Source organism: Oncorhynchus masou, chromosome 33 (genome assembly GCF_036934945.1).
Source record: "Oncorhynchus masou masou isolate Uvic2021 chromosome 33, UVic_Omas_1.1, whole genome shotgun sequence".
NCBI lineage: Eukaryota > Metazoa > Chordata > Actinopteri > Salmoniformes > Salmonidae > Oncorhynchus > Oncorhynchus masou.
This window is the reverse complement of record NC_088244.1, coordinates 46458315-46475344: the sequence shown is the minus strand read 5'-3', so window position 1 is coordinate 46475344 and position 17030 is coordinate 46458315. Positions and strand designations below refer to the sequence as shown.

Sequence of the window (17030 nt, the reverse complement as noted above, 5' to 3'; positions counted from 1 at the left end):
GAAATTGTATATAACTGCCTTAATGTTGCTGGAACCCATGAAGAGTAACTGCTGCCTTGGCAGCAGCTATTGGGGATCTTTAATGAATACAAATACAGGCATGCGGCTCATACACATAGCAAACATACAGAAACCAAAAACAGCAGGCGAACATACTAACAACATCGTCAATGAGAGAGAGAGAGAGATGGGGAGAAGGAGAGAGTCAGAAACAACTGCAAAAGAGACGGAGGAAGAGTGAGACAGTGACAAAGACAGCAACACAGACGAATGTCAGCTCATAAAAAAAAAGAACTGTGCGTCTAACCTTAGGGAGACAATAACAACTTTCTGCTCTCACTCAAATGCATGGTGTAATGGGCTCCCTTGGCTATTTCTGGATTTGTATTAAGTTACCTGTTCGTAATTCCCATCCCCCTTGCTGTCTTGACTAGCCTCACACACAGCCCTATACGGTGTCTAACCCCATTGAACCATTGTCATGTGTTCTCCTACAGATCCCTCCCTATTTAGGGTTATAAACTGGCAACCCCCACCACACACACCTCCAGCTCCCCGTTCTCGGCGGCATCGTGTAGCGGCGTTCCGCCCCAGCTATCGGTGATGATCTCGCCACCGTGCAGTAGCAGCCAGCTGAGCACCTTGGCATGGCCGCGGCTGGCGGCGAAGTGCATGGCCGTGGCACCGTCACCGTCCCGGTCTGACAGGCTGATCTCTGTGAAGCTCATCTGCAACGGACAATAGTAGAGGTTGAACAGTATGTAGCGCCAGCTGCCATTTGGTTCGGTAACACTTTGTTAGTTGGCTCCCCTTAGTTTATAGATATTCAACTTCCCACCAACAAATTGGTATCCATTAACCCTAACATTAAGCATTCTCTATCAACCATTGGTAGTGGATGGGTGTTGCTCTGTAGACTAAAGAGCTTTAACTTTGGTGTAGGGGCAGTATTTTCACGTCCGGATGAAAAGCGTGCCCTGAGTAAACTGCCTGCTACTCAGGCCCAGAGGCTAGGATATGCATACTATTAGTAGATTTGGATAGAAACCACTGAAGTTTCTAAAACTGTTTGAATGATGTCTGTGAGTGTAACAGAACTCATATGGCAGGCGAAAACCTGAGAAATATCCAATCAGGAAGTGGGAAATCTGAGGTTTGTAGTTTTTCAAGTGATTGCCTATCCAATATACTGTCTATGGGGTCATATTGGCCTGAATACTTATGTAAATGTGATCAGTTATGTTATTTCTTTTTTTAATTAGCAACAAATTTAAAAAAAAAACTGTTTTTGCTTAGTCATTATGGGGTATTGTGTGTAGGTCACTGAGGGGGAAAAACAATTTAATCAATTTTAGAATAAGGCTGTAACGTAACAAAATGTGTATAAAGTCAAGGGGTCTGAATACTTTCTGAAGGCACTGTATCTCTTTAATTTGACTAATAAGTAGATAATAGGCTGTTATGTAATGCGTAAAAAGTCAAGGGGTCTGAATACTTTCTGAAGGCACTGTATCTCTTTAATTTGACTAATAAGTAGATAATAGGCTGTTATGTAATGCGTAAAAAGTCAAGGGGTCTGAATACTTTCTGAAGGCACTGTATGTCCTTTATGGTTAAAAGGGTACTATAAAGTACATTTACATTTACATTTAAGTCATTTAGCAGACGCTCTTATCCAGAGCGACTTACACGTAGGTCTGTGGCGTCATGACATTTTGTCAGCTGATTATTGGCATGCAAAAAACTGCCAGTCTCACGGTAATTGACCCTTAATTAGCATAAACATGTTTAGTATCTCCAAGCCTCCACTCATACAAGCTGCTGATGTGCCTTTTCTAACATCTACATTAAAAAATAAAAGTATTTAAAAAATATATATTTCCATCACACCATTACAATAAACCCATTATTTTAGGCAGGTCTAAAGAAACATGACATAAATATATGTCAGAAGAACAGAATATGAGCAGGCCTACTGTATGTTATCTGGCTATGGGCCAGAGGCTGCAGGCTTGTTCAAATAGCAGACAAGATATGCAACCAGTCCTGTGCCATTATTTTATAGTAAAAAGAATATAATTGAAGTGAATAAAATGGAAAAGGACATTTTATATACTTTTATATATTTATATTCTGGAGCGAGTGCGCACATGAAGTGGCTGTGTTGAGCGTAAAAGTGATAATTTAAAACAATTCTAAATCTAACATATAGAACCAATTTGGCAACTTCAGTTGTGAACGATACAAACCTTAAAATGCCTTAGAAATCTAATTTAATCTAATCTAAAAAAACAATTAACCTTTATTTAACTAGGCAAGTCAGTTAAAGAACAAATTCTTAGTTTAAATGAAGGCCTAGAAACAGTGGGTTAACTGCCTGTTCAGGGGCAGAACAACAGATTTGTACCTTGTCAGCTCAGGGATTTGAACTTGCAACCTTTCAGTTACTAGTCCAATGCTCTAACCACCCCATATATGGGCTGCATGATGCAACTATAAGCTATTGATGATTTGAGAAAGTCGCAAGAAAAGCTTCCCTCAGGCTGCACATGCTCTTTCATCAAGTGATCGTACTTTCACCCATCAGACTATTCTCAATTCAAATGTTGTCTTTACTAATATATAAAATGAGTTGCGATTTAGAATGGCCCATTATCAAAGGGTCAGGTGCAAAAAGACATGTCATCATGTATGCAGTCAATAGCGAATGGAGGCCACTTTCCTACGAATTCATTTTTCAATCATGTTGGATGGCCTACTTTGGTTGTTTCACTCCACTGCTTGAGTAGCATGCAGCCTCTCGCTACGTGACAGGTCATATTCCGCCCAAACTCATGGTCGTGAGATATGATGTAGCTAAAAAGGTAAATGTGTGGGCCTATAAATAATGAAAATATAATAAACATCCCTTTTACTAGGTTTTTTAAAATCACATTCACTATAATGGTAGGCTAACTCTGTAAGCCACCCTGCACAATCAATGAACCAACAGCATTGCCTAGACCTAGAAGTTCTCTCCCAGACTCATGAATAGAAAGTTAGGAGCATAGCATAATGTAACCAGTCCATCCAGTATAGGACTATCTATACGTTCTCTCCCAGACTCATGAATAGAAAGTTAGGAGCATAGCATAATGTAACCAAGTCCAAGGGCTAAAATAGAAGTCAGTTCTATTTCAGACGCAGAAAGTCCTGCCTCTCCGATCTCCTCATTGGTTTATAGAAGCATGTGCCATCTCCTCATTGGTTATACCCACGTGGGTGATTGAAAGATTAACTGTTTTGCCGGTCGTTGTGGTGATACTATGAAAGTTTAGATGCCGATCACCATATAAGTTCAAAGTTGAAAAAGCCTGGAAGGAGGAGAGATGACTAGAAACGAGTCGGTTGAAAGTTTAATGTGTGGATTTATTGTCGGAGTAGAGGACCTTGTGCATTAACAACTTAATGTTTACATCCCAGGACATATTAGCTTGCAACAGCAAGGTTGCTAAATAGGACAAATTAGCTTGCAAGTGCAAGCTAACTAACTAAATTGCCATACATGTTTAATGCATTTTGACCTGTCCCCAAATTAATGTCATTGGTTCAGAGTTTGTTTTGATATTTTAACATGCGTGTCGTGATTGCGTTTGGTGTAGGGGGACAAAATAAATGTGCGCACGATGGCACATGCGCATACACGTTTTCCACTCAGTTTCAACCGGCTGTTGAACTTTTTCAAACAGATCATCAGTGAGGTGAGTTTTAAAAGCATGATACTGTTTGATGAACTGTTTGGTTAGAGGAGCCCTGAGTACCAGGCCATTATGACCTGATGGAGGGACAATAGAGCCCTGAGTACCAGGTCATTAGCACCTGGTGGAGGGACAATAGAGCCCTGAGTACCAGGTCATTAGGACCTGGTGGAGGGACAATAGAGCCCTGAGTACCAGCCCATTAGGACCTGATGGAGGGACAGTACAGCCCTGAGTACCAGGCCATTAGGACCTGATGGAGGGACAATAGAGCCCTGAATACCAGGCCATTAGGACCCAATGGAGGGACGGTAGATCCCTGAGTACCAGGCCATTAGGACCTGATGGAGGGATGGTAGAGCCCTGAGTACCAGGCCATTAGGACCTGATGGTATTTAGAAAGTTGGGTACTACCAGAACATGTCCAGAGTGTATAAGAGGAGATTACCATGACTCAACGGTCACATGGATTTTGACTGCGGTCATGACTCATGACTGCCGTTGTGGCAGTGGATTTATTTAGTGCTTGTTTAGGACCCAAACACACAATAGTACAACAAATAAGTCGCTCTGGATAAGAGCGTCTGCTAAATGACTTAAATGTAAATGTAAATACAGTAGAAGAAATGACAAAAGCAGACAGTATGAATCAGGACAATGACCTACCAGCCAGACAATGACAGTGTTATGGCCCATTTGGGCGGCAGCATGCAGAGGTGTCATCCCGTCATTGGCTCTGATGCTCGGCTCCGCCCCGCAGTCCTTCACCAGGTATTGGACTACCTCCAGGTGACCCTCCTGGCAGGCCAGGTAGAGGGGTGTGGCACCATTCTTTGTTTGGGAATTGACAACGCTAAAAGAGGATTAACAGACCTGTATTCAACTTTATTGAATGAATTACCATGTAAAATTACATTGTGATTCTTGACACCCAAAATAGTTGTAAGACAAGAAGAGTGTATAAACATGTATTCGGTTGCCAACACTAGGGCACAAACTAATATAATCACTGACAGGTCAACAATAATTTCACTGTAGAAAAGGCCCATGGAGTTGGTGGAATAATCCTTTAATTCATTGCTATTTACTCAGCTGGTCTAGGGGGGCTTTAATTAGGTCAGGTGGAAATGTCTAACAGATCTCAACTCCATAAAAGGAGGAAATTGCCATCGTCTGATCTCGCTGCTTTCTCTTCCTTAACTCCATCTGACCCAGAAGTTCTGTGCGTCCATGAATCCACCGACTCTTACCTTTCATCTGAGGCGATCGGGAGAGTGGGCCATTCAGTTACTGTTAATGGTTATTATCGCGAGGCGCGGCTTGGAGCGCACGCTTCAAACATATTGTGTAGTGTGAATTGTCAATGATCACGGCCCTACGGATCCTCATAGGCCAATTATGCAATAAATATGGTTCATATGTATTGAAACTAATTTATATGTACACATGAAGACGATTGAAAGAGTGAAATGAGAAACATCATTGTTTGCTAACTGATTGACTTTGATCATGGGGATTATAGATTGTATCACCATTCCCTGTTTGTATTCTTTCATGATTTATGATAAATAGTTACGAGCCTAAATGACTCGCGGATGATTACTATTGACTTCTTAATGAATTGGACTGTTGAATTCCCTAAATTATGTTAATGATATGATTTGATCTTTGATTATGAATTTGATTGGAAACATGTTATTTGTTTCCTTTGTGATGCAACACAGACTACTCAGTAAATATACCACTTTATGGTTAAAGGGAATTCCTGCCTCAGTCTCATCCATTCCTCTGTCACCTGTCACGTGACCACCTGTTCACCTTCACTGTCAGTCATCCTACCTGTCCAGCTACCCACACAGATTCCACTAATCTTTCATTCATAACACCCTCAGATTGGGCTTGGTCCAAGTTGGAACCCTAAGTAGCATTTCCATGAGGCTCCAGTCCAAGTCACCATGACTGGGGAAGTATTCTGATTAGCACATCGAGCCAACTCCACCACCTGGAGCCAAACTCCACCCTCAATGTTCTCACAGTTCCCCAAAGGCCAACAGGATAGACCATCCAATGACAATTCCCACACTTGCCCCAGATCTCCTAGTCACAGCGGGAGGTCAAGCAGTGAACAAGTGCTTCCCCTCTAAACCCCATAAGGCCTTTCTTTATTTGGACACTGACTGACAAGCAGGCAGTGAGCCCTTAAGAGGCTTACCGCCCGCTGGTTCTGCTCCTCACTACCCCAGGGTTAACCAGGCAGCAGTGTGTTGACAGGCCAGAAATGGGAGGGACGGGGGACAGGTGGAGTGTGTAAGAGGGGGAGGGGTAAAGGAGGAGTGACTCCCCTCAAACCAAACAACTCCACCCCGTTTCACCTCACCGGACAGAGACAACATAGAACCCAAGCCAACAACAAACTTGACCGAGTAAGCCTCCCCCTTTTTTTTGTGTCTCAAAAACATGACAAAACTCCAAACGGTAGGTGTGACCGACAGGGCATCCTTAGGAGTGCATTTGGGGTGATGCTCCAGGTCAAAACAATCACCCCTTAAATATTTCACCACAAGGAAAGGGACCTGCAGTTCTGTCATCAGGAAGTGGGCAGACAACTGCATTATTCAGGAGTGTAACTAAAGTGGGACGGATCCCGGGGTCTGGAGAGGGAGAACAACACAGGTTTATGGCAAGGGGCTGGTGCTTTTGGAGTACAGGTGTAGATTTCAAAGGGATTGTCCTTGTGAGAGGGTAGCAATACAAAGTGCAACAATAGATGACACCGTCCCACAAACGCACACACCCAATATATCTATTTTTTTCAAGCTATCAATTAGTCAACTTGAATTTGCCTCCACAATTACTGGATGTACAGTGTACAATACACACCCTTCTCCCCTTCAAGGCCAATCTTATCATTATTTCATAGATTATCTCACACACAGATCAACCTTTGTGTGAGAAAGATGGCTTTACATGGTCATGCGAATGCAAAAATCACTTTTGACATTCTCAATTATTTAGGTGATCCTATTTCAGTTGTCTAGCTTGCTGTGGCCTGCACCCTTAGTCTCAACAGGTACAGTTGCGGCCAAATACACTGCTCAAAAAAATATAACACTTTTTTAGCCAATTGTAATCAGAGGATGATTAGATGACCATGATAGTTTGAGGAACAGCTTGGGAATTTAGCCAGGACACCAGGGTTAACACCCCTACTCTTACGATAAGTGCCATGGGATCTTTAATGACCTCAGAGTCAGGACACCAGTTTAATGTCCCATCCAAAAGACGCCCCAATCACTGCCCTGGGGCATTGGAAAATAGAAAAAAATAAAGAAATTCTGGAATGAGTAGCTGTGTCCAAACCTTTGACTGGTACTTGCCTAATTAATTTGATTAATATTATGGGGTTTCAATTCCATGATAATTGAAAAACCCTCTGGGTTTCCGTCAGGTTGGAAAAGAAAATATGGAGCTGCAGAACGTGACGCTCATAAATTAAGAGCATTGTCAGATTGTCAGTTTGTAAATTCAGACCATTTTGCTCTTGGAGCACACTGGACGTTTGGGCCGAGGAGTAGGGTTGATTTGAGCATTCTGGCAGTCTAGCACTCAAGCTAACGTTGGCTAGCTGGAAAGCTACTTCCAGACACAAATGAGACCACTGACCATTTTACTCACCCTAGCAGAGCTGGTAAGGCAGTTTCTCATGTAAACCAGAGTGTTGGTGACTAATTGTGCTGCTGGAAACAATTTAATTACGCTTTTTTGGCCAACGTTTACTGACACCAGCTATATTCAAGGGTGTTGAGCGCTCATGAATTATTCTGCGCTCTGGTACACAGACGAGCGCTCTGAAATCGGTGTAGATAGCCAGAGCGTATTTATGAAAGCAGCCGAATGTCCATTGAGAACGCACACGACTATACCATTTAGCTAAAATAAGAATGATGGGAATAATCATGTCAAACGTTGGGTAGTTAGCCTATAGTTAATGGCAAGATTGATGTATAACTACTAAAGTTAGATAGCTAACATACCGGTACATACTGCTGTAATGATGTTATGTGGTTCGTAAGGACAGCGTAGCTAACAAATTGTCTGCTAACATAACGTTTAAGGTAACTTATTTGAAAAGTCATTACTTTATTACATTGAGTAGCAAGCTACCCCTTGATCCTTAGGGCAAATCTGGCCTGTGATTGGAGGGGGAGTTCTCAATCCTAGCTCTATTAGACTATTCTTTAGTAATAATAATATATCCCATTTAGCAGACGCTTTTGTCCAAAGCGACTTACAAGTCGGCTGGGGCCACTACTTTTACATATGGGTGGCCCCAGCGGGAATCGAACCCACGACGCTTGGCGTTGCAAGCGCCATGCTCTACCGACTGAGCCACACAGTTTGAATAGTCTATTGTTCAGCTATTAGCCCCCCTCCCCAACTTGCAAAAACATTCTTGTTGTTCCCATCTCATTCCTTTCCCTCTTCCACGTGTCATCATTTTGCGCCTGAGTGGCTTGCTTGTGGGCGTGCTGGCAGGATATGGCAGCATCTTCGGTTGTGCGTCAAGAATTCTGCATACAGTAGCACGTTCATATGAAGGTGTGGTTATTCACAGGCAAATTGTTATATGCTATGGAGGTACATTTGTGTGTTGCAGAGAGCAAAACTTTACTTCCAATCAAAAATAACTGTTCTGAAAGCAACTTTTATCCGACACAAAGGAAGTCATAGCGGACACCTACGAAGGACTGTGTAATGGCATCTCAGGTAAGCAGCACTGGGTTAGACCAGAAAGTCAGGGACATTAAGGCAAGATGCCCCATGCAGGCTTTAGAATGGTCAAAGGAAGTCAGAGCAATGGGCCATTGTGCACAATGGAGAAGAGTTAGGGAGTCTTTGCAGCATGATATGCAATGATAATCTGCACCATCATCTAATGAACAACCACAATACCAGTCTGGTGTTAATCTTTCTGTGCTGTATTGACGTATCCTGAAAATGACATCTGATGCTTTAGATGGAATGGTCACATCTCAGTTATTGTTTTCATATCTACAAAAAATAAGCTATTTTCTTTACTTTCAGAGAGCGAGCTGATATTGCCAAATGTTCACTGTCCGAGGAACAGGCCGTGGAAGCTTTATTGCTGGCAAGTGTCCATAACCAGAGGTAATTTAACTGTTCTGTGTTATTGTTCCCTCTGCCAGTCTTATTGTACATGGAACCTGTCTCACATGCATTAATTTAAAAAAAAACTTACGATGTCAGCTGCTAATATTCAGATTTACACCACATAGTCCAGTGAAAATGGCTGTGTTTATCTGTTAATGCCAAGTCATCATTTCCCTGGGGGTTAGCCTTGCAATAACCAAGTGGTGAGACACATAGCCCTCTATATTTAAATGTTTCAGGTACACTTCGATAGGTGTCTGCGTCACATATATTATCTTCTATGGTTTTTCCTCATGTGTCTGTTTTTCAGCATACAGTACTCTGTAGCCACTTAGTGTGGACACCAGGTGAGACTACACACAATAAGTCTCTCTCCCCTTCTCTCTAAATCCTTTAGGTTATATCAGCTGTTTTGGTGAACCCCTCCCACATCTGAACTGACTGACACAGAGGGCACAGCATAATCATAGGTGAGAGGTCAGATCAACAGGAAGTATTATTAAAGAGATGCTTTACACTGAAATACAGATGTTGTAGTCCCAGAATTAATGATCCAAGGTCAGTTTTGCATTTCACCTCCTGATGATTATGATGACTGACCGTGTTAGAATAAAAAAAAAGGCTTAATCATGTTCTCTGTCACTCGTCTGCAGGTATGTTTTGATTTGAGAGGAAGCCAGTCCCATCGCCACCTCACCCGCTCTTAAGATAACCTTGGGCCCCCAGTTGGCCCGAAGGTTGGTCTTCTACACCTCATCTGTCTTCCTCATTTTATAATGCACACCATATGTGTATTGACGTACAGATTGAACTGATTTATATTACAATTATCATAATGCATGTATTATGTATTTATAACACCTGTATAATGAACTTTCAATAAAGCGTTTCACATTCTCCTCTGGTGAAATGAAGTATCTCATTGAAATACTATCCTGTGTCCTCAGATTAATGCAGATGAAGGGAGTTCGATATGCATAGGTGTCTTATTCTGTATATATAAATTACAAATCAGCCTTTACTTAAATCAAATTTCTAGTCTATTGCATAGTTACAAGGGTTAATCATTGGTCCCAGGAGCAGGAGTGGTAAACACTGTTGAAGTGTATAATTGTAATACCTACATGCAGACACAGCATCATTCAAATAATGGAGTTTGATACACCTGGTATTGGAAATTACTGTAAAAGAATGTCCCAGAGATTCATACCTGAACCACACCTTTATTTGTCAAGGAAGAGTACATGATCAGTGAATATATTCAATGTACAGGCTGCATGTGTGGTAATAACTACAGTACATGTATATATCGGACTTGCATCCTTGGCACAAGGCAGTTATTATATTCTACTCTATCCATAGACTTGAAGTTGATACAACAACTATGATAGTTGAGGTTCATATGTCCTGAACTAATATTCATAGCAAACGTTTTAGGGTCCATACACAGATCGGCTACATATTGTAGCTAGCTACACATCCATAGGCGTACAGTTATTTTTATCCTCCACTACACAATGTAAATAGCTAGCTATGTTACATCAGCTGCATTGCAAGGCAAGCTTACACAATTGTACATTACATTTGCAGTAAATGCTTTAGCAGGCTAGATTCTTTACATCCACTGTTTCACAAGACGACAGCCTGGTTTACTGGTTTTCTCAGGAGTCCCTAAAACAAACACATTACAATTTCATACTCATGTCATAACACTAGCTAGCTGGCAAATGTTAATTAGTCAGAACTTGCTAAATAGCGATTTGTCAATTAACTTTATGCCAAAAAATATGCAAACGTCTGTCTCTACATTAACTAACATATTCCTCTCAATTATAAATGTGTTGCCTGACTCGTTGTTATTGATTATTATAACTACTTACATTTGCTTCACCATAATGTTTTGTCAGCCATCGTTGCTGAAGAAAGTCACCAGGGACAGGTGGCTCGCGTCAAATTCATCATTGGAATCACTCGATATGATTGGTCTTATAAAAACCTTGGGACCCAAATGCATAATGAGTGCTCTAACCCCCGTCCAACTTTTAAAGAAGGAGCAATTTTTTTTTATTTTTTTTTACATCTTTACTTAACCAGGCAAGTCAGTTGAGAACAAATTCTTATTTTCAATGACAGCCTAGGGACAGTAGGTTAACTGCCTTGTTCAGGGGCAGAACCAATTTTTACCTGGTCGGCTCGAGGATTCAATCTTGCAACCTCTCGGTTACTAGTCCAAATGCTCTAACCTGCCGGTGTGCTCTAGTAGGAAGACCACTGTGTGCAGCTCACCCTGCACTAACATAAATAACATGAGCATGTCTACTTCTGCATCTTTTACTAGTAAGTTAGTGATTTCATGAACCTTGTTTCTTATGCTGCATATGTTAACGTGGGTTATTTTTAGCACTTTTCTGGGATGCTTGATTGTTTTCATTGCTTTACTGGGAAGCTTAGCAGAAGTAGACATGCTCCTGTTATTCATGTTAGTGCAGGGTGAGCTGCACACAGTGATCTTCCTACTAAGGCCCACAGCCTCAATGCTAACAGTATAACTCTGGTTCATAGGCACATAACTGCATACAATAGCTGTTGCATCAGCAGAGGCATTCCGAGCAGTTAGAGGGACATCAAATTTGGTTACTTTGTGTCTACCAACAGCCCTGGCATAATGTACATTTGCTGAAGCATTATGACAATTCAGCAACACAATGGTCAGGATTAACTGAGCTGGGCTTTGATAAGTCAGTGTCTCAACGCAGCCATATAATGCTGTGAAAGGATCTTCGAAACCCTAAATATTTGGGTGAATTCCATCCTCCTATTTGGTTGTATAGCCTTTTGCCAAGATACAGTTGAAGTCGGAAGTTTATATACACCGTAGCCAAATATATTTAAACTCAGTTTTTCACAAATCCTTACAGGTCTTGGCTTGGCTGTCGTCTTTTACAGGTCTTGGCTGATTTCTTTTGATTTTCCCATGATGTCAAGCAAATTGCCACTACGTCTGAAGGTGGGCCTTGAAATACATTCAAAGGTACACCTCCAATTGACTCAAATTATGTCAATTAGCTTAATCCGAAGCTTCTAAAGCCATGATGACATCTCTGGAATTTTCCAAGCAGTTTAAAGGCACAGTCAACTTAGTGTATGTAAACTTCTGACCCACTGGAATTGTGATACAGTGAATTATAAGTGAAATAATCTGTCTATAAACAATTGTTGGAAAGAAATTACTTGTGTCACGCACAAAGTAGATGTCCTAAGCAACTTGCCAAAACTATAGTTTGTTAACAAGAACTTTGTGGAGTGGAAAATGAGTTTTAATGACTAACCTATGTGTATGTAAACTTCCGACTTAACTGTAACTGCCAACAAATTCTTCTTGTAGCGATCAATGAGCTTACTGCCATGTTCTACTTGCAATTTGAACCACTCGTCAGCAGAAAACTGCTCTAATTCAATGTCGAGGTGTGCCCACCACAAACTGCTGTTTTCAGCTCGCGCCATAGGTTATGGATGTGACTCAAATCTGGACTCTTCACTGTTCACTCCAGAACAATCCAGCATTTTTACTTGCACCATTCCAGGGTGCTTTTTATGTGTGTTTGGGGTTGTTGTCCTATTGGAAGATCCACAACCTTCAGAGACAGTTTTTGGACACTGGTTTGAAAATTGCACTCCAAAACACCTTGGTCTTGCACACATTCAAGGCCCCCAGTACCAGAGACAGCAAAGCAACCCCACAGCATAATCGAACCTCCCACATATTTGATTGTAGGGAGGGTGTTCTTTTCTTTGAACACTTCATTTGGGCATTGGTAAACATAGGAAGATCCCACTGAGGGAGACACTCAAAATCCCACCAACAGTAAACAAGCTTACATTTTGGAGGGGAAATGTTCGGTGGACCATTGAAAACATTTGGGCTCTTTGGCTTTACAGATCAGCGGTGTGTTTACTGACAACCAAATTAAGCATTCCATAAAAAGACCCTACAATCAAAGATGGGGAGGCTTGATAAAGTTGTGTTGGTTTGCTGCCTTTGGTACTGGGGGCCTTGAACATGCGCAGGGTATGAAATCGGCACATTATCAGGTGTTTTGTAGTTCTATGTTCAACCTAGTGTCTAAAAATGGGGCTCCATTGAAGGTTGTGGGTCTTCCAGCAGGACAACAACCCCAAACACAAAAAGCACCCACAAAGGGTTAAAAAAAGATGCTGTACTGTTCTGGAGTGGTCAGCAAAGAGTTAACATCTGAATCACATCCAAAACCTATGTCGAGATCTGAAAACAGCAGTTGGTGGAGGGCACCCCTCAAATGTTGAAGAATTAGAGCAGTTTGCTGCTGAAAAGTGGGACAAATTGTCAGTAGAAAGGTGCTCAAGATGCATTTTGTCTGTAGTTATCTTAGCCAAAGGCTGTGCAACCAGACACTAGCTCCAGAATGACAATAATTGTCTTCATTTTTTAATTAAAATTGTAAACTTGTGTTTACAAAATAAAATCTGTGCTACAATGTACAATAATCCAATAAGGTGTGGTGACCAAAAGTTTTCAATTTCAAAAGATTTTTAGATGAAATAGGGAATTATTTGTTGAGAACTGCAAGGGTGCCTATATATTTGGCCGAAACGGTATATTAAATTTCAGTCATTTAGCAGACAATCTTATCCAGAGCGATTGAAAAGGTATTGATAAACATCAAGTGGTTAACATACTTGGATAAACCCAGACAACAATGCACCTTGTTAGAACGTTGAAGTTGTAACAAAAAGCAATACAGAAAAGTGGGAGTGCATTAGGCTAATCCAGATCCTACACTTTAGACCCAGAGAGAGTGAGACACAGTTGAAAGTTCACCCACTGTCACTTAGTCTAAAAGGTTTATTTTATGGCCCTGTCGCTGTGCCTCCCTTGACCACATTCTGCAATTAAGCTCTGGCAAAGCTCTTAATCTGCTCTAATTGATTGTGAAACATGTTCACTCTGTGTGTGACCATCTCGCAGAGGTTTATTGCCGGTTTTCCCTGTCTTTTATGTTCCAGTAGCACTATCTGCAGAGACTCATCCTGTTAGCTTTGTTGAGAGACAGTGGACAAATTCACAGATTCAGCCCTATGTGCCCAGGCCCATAAAAAGTAAATAAACATTTTAAAAGATGTTATTTTTGTATTTTCTCAAGCTCCCTCTCGTCTCTCTCTGCAGCAGACCTACTGTATAGTGAGACATATGTTTGGAACATCAAATCGCAATATCCAGTCATAATGCATATTGTATCGGCATCCAACACGCTGACCAGCATTGTATGCAAGAGCATTGCAAAATAAATGTACACGTTATTTAACCATTTCATCCAAACTGCTCGTGTGCGTCAAGCGACATCTGTGTAGACAAGAACTAAAATAGAATATGGTTTCATTTCAGATGCTTGACGTGCCCCCATCAACGCATTGGTTTATACAAGCATATTACCACGTGGGTGATTGAAAGATGAATGCACCTTAAAGTTGGTTGCCAACCACCATATATACAGTGGGGAGAACAAGTATTTGATACACTGCCGATTTTGCAGGTTTTCGTACTTACAAAGCATGTAGAGGTCTTTAATTTTTATCATAGGTACACTTCAACTGTGAGAGCCGGAATCTAGCATTGTCTTGCATTAAACAACACAATGTAACTCCAAGTCAATCACACTTCTGTGAAATCAAACTGCCCACTTAGGAAACAACACTGGTTGACAATACATTTCACATGCTGTTGTGCAAATGGCATAGACAACAGGTGGAAATTATAGGCAATTAGCAAGACACCCCCAATAAAGGAGTGGTTCTGCAGGTGGTGACCACAGAACACTTCTCAGTTCCTATGCTTCCTGGCTGATGTTTTGGTCACTTTTGAATGCTGGCAGTGCTTTCACTCTAGTGGTAGCATGAGACAGAGTCCACAACCCACACAAGTGGCTCAGGTAGTGCAGCTCATCCAGGATGGCACATCAATGCAAGCTGTGGCAAGAAGGTTTGCTGTGTCTGTCAGCGTAGTGTCCAGAGCATGGAGGCGCTACCAGGAGACAGGCCAGTACATCAGGAGACGAGGAGGAAGCCGTAGGAGGGCAACAACCCAACAGCAGGACCGCTACCTCCGCCTTTGTGCAAGGAGGAGCAGGAGGAGCACTGCTAGAGCCCTGCAAAATGACCTCCACCAGGCCACAAATGTGCATGTGTCTGCTCAAACGGTCAGAAACAGACTCCATGAGGGTGGTATGAGGGCCCGACGTCCACAGGTGGGGGTTGGGCTTACAGCCCAACACCGTGCAGGATGTTTTTCATTTGCCAGAGAACACCAAGATTGGCAAATTCTGTGTTCTTAGGCAAAATTGTGAGTGAGCCCACTCCCTTGGCTGAGAAGCAACCCCACACATGAATGGTCTCAGGATGCTTTACTGTTGGCATGACACAGAACTGATGGTAGCGCTCACCTCGTCTTCTCCGGACAAGCTTTTTTCTGGATGCCGCAAACAATCGGAAAGGGGATTCATCAGAGAAAATGACTTTACCCCAGTACTCAGCAGTCCAATCCCTGTACCTTTTGCAGAATATCAGTCTGTCCCTGATGTTCTTCCTGGAGAGAAGTGGCGTCTTTGCTGCACTTCTTGACACCAGGCCATCCTCCAAAAGTCTTCACCTCACTGTGCGTGCAGATGCACTCACACCTGCCTGCTGCCATTCCTGAGCAAGCTCTCTACTGGTGGTGCCCCGATCCCACGGCTGAATCAACTTCAGGAGACAGTCCTGGCGCTTGCTGGACTTTCTTGGGCACCCTGAAGCCTTCTTCACAACAATTGAACCGCTCTCCTTGAAGTTCTTGATGAGCCGATAAATGGTTGATTTAGGTGCAATCTTACTGGCAGCAATATTCTTGCCTGTGAAGCCCTTTTTGTGCAAAGCAATGGTGACGGCACGTGTTTCCTTGCAGGTAATCATGGTTGACAGGAAGAACAATGATTCCAAGCACCACCCTCCTTTTGAAGTGTCCAGTCTGTTATTCGAACTCAATCAGCATGACAGAGTGATCTCCAGCCTTGTCCTCGTCAACACTCACACCTGTGTTAACCTGTGGTCCCTTTGTGGCAGTGCTGAAATGCAGTAGAAATGTTTTTGGGGATTCAGTTCATTTGCATGGAAAAGAGGGATTTTGTTATTAATTGCAATTCATCTGATCGCTCTTCATAACATTATGGAGTATATGCAAATTGGCATCATATAAACTGAGGCAGCAGACTTTGTGAAAATTAATATTTGTGCCATTCTCAACTTTTGGCCACAACTGTAGGTTCAGAACTTTTGTGAAATTGCACAGTTACAAAAATATGGCAAATATAAATCAAACTGGATGGACATCAGAAATAGGGGAAGGCCAGGACTAAAAACAAACAAAATATAACAATTGTAAAATAGATGTCCGTACACACACACATATTTACACCCCAAAAATATATGGGGGATTGGAAATGATGCAGACAATTACAATGATGAAAGTTGCAATATTAAAGCTGAACCACCTCCTACAAAAATAAAACAAATCAAATAAAGAAAGAGCACTTCTCCCAGTACTTGATATGGGGATATAATCTACATGCATGCAGCAGCCTCTGTTTTCAAACCTTTAGATTCAGTCTGCCATTCAGCACTGTGTTTTCTGCACTGTGTTCTCTCACTGGGGACAATTTTCATACACGTCACTGCATTTCGTATAGTTCTGCTAGCTGGGAGTCTGACTACCAGAAGGGCCCAGCATAAGCTACTTTTGGTATTGTTGGATACAGACTTAAGCCTGTTTCAATATAATTGTATAATTAGTCTAAAAGTAGTAATTGTGTTATGTGTTAGATGGAATGGTCTATGTGCATTGTATTTGGGCAGAGGTAAAGTACAAAAGTGGGCCCGTCTCTAAGGGCAAGAATGATTCCATAACACGGAACCCAAACCGGCTGCTCGCGTGCGCCATCGTGCGCACATTTATTTTGTCCCCCTACACCAAACGCGATCACGACATGCAGGTTAAAATACATTAATTTGGGGACAGGTCAAAAAGCATTAAACATATGGCAATTTAGCTAGCTA

General features: G+C 41.9%; 1 protein-coding gene across 1 annotated transcript in view; it reads right to left on the bottom strand.

The window, feature by feature from the left end:
* LOC135527614 (espin-like) overlaps window positions 1-17030 on the bottom strand; it is a 133141-nt gene that overhangs the window by 88145 nt on the left and 27966 nt on the right. The window contains 2 exon segments of the mRNA XM_064956106.1: window positions 546-728; window positions 4404-4590. Coding sequence (XP_064812178.1) covers window positions 546-728; window positions 4404-4590 — 370 coding nt within the window.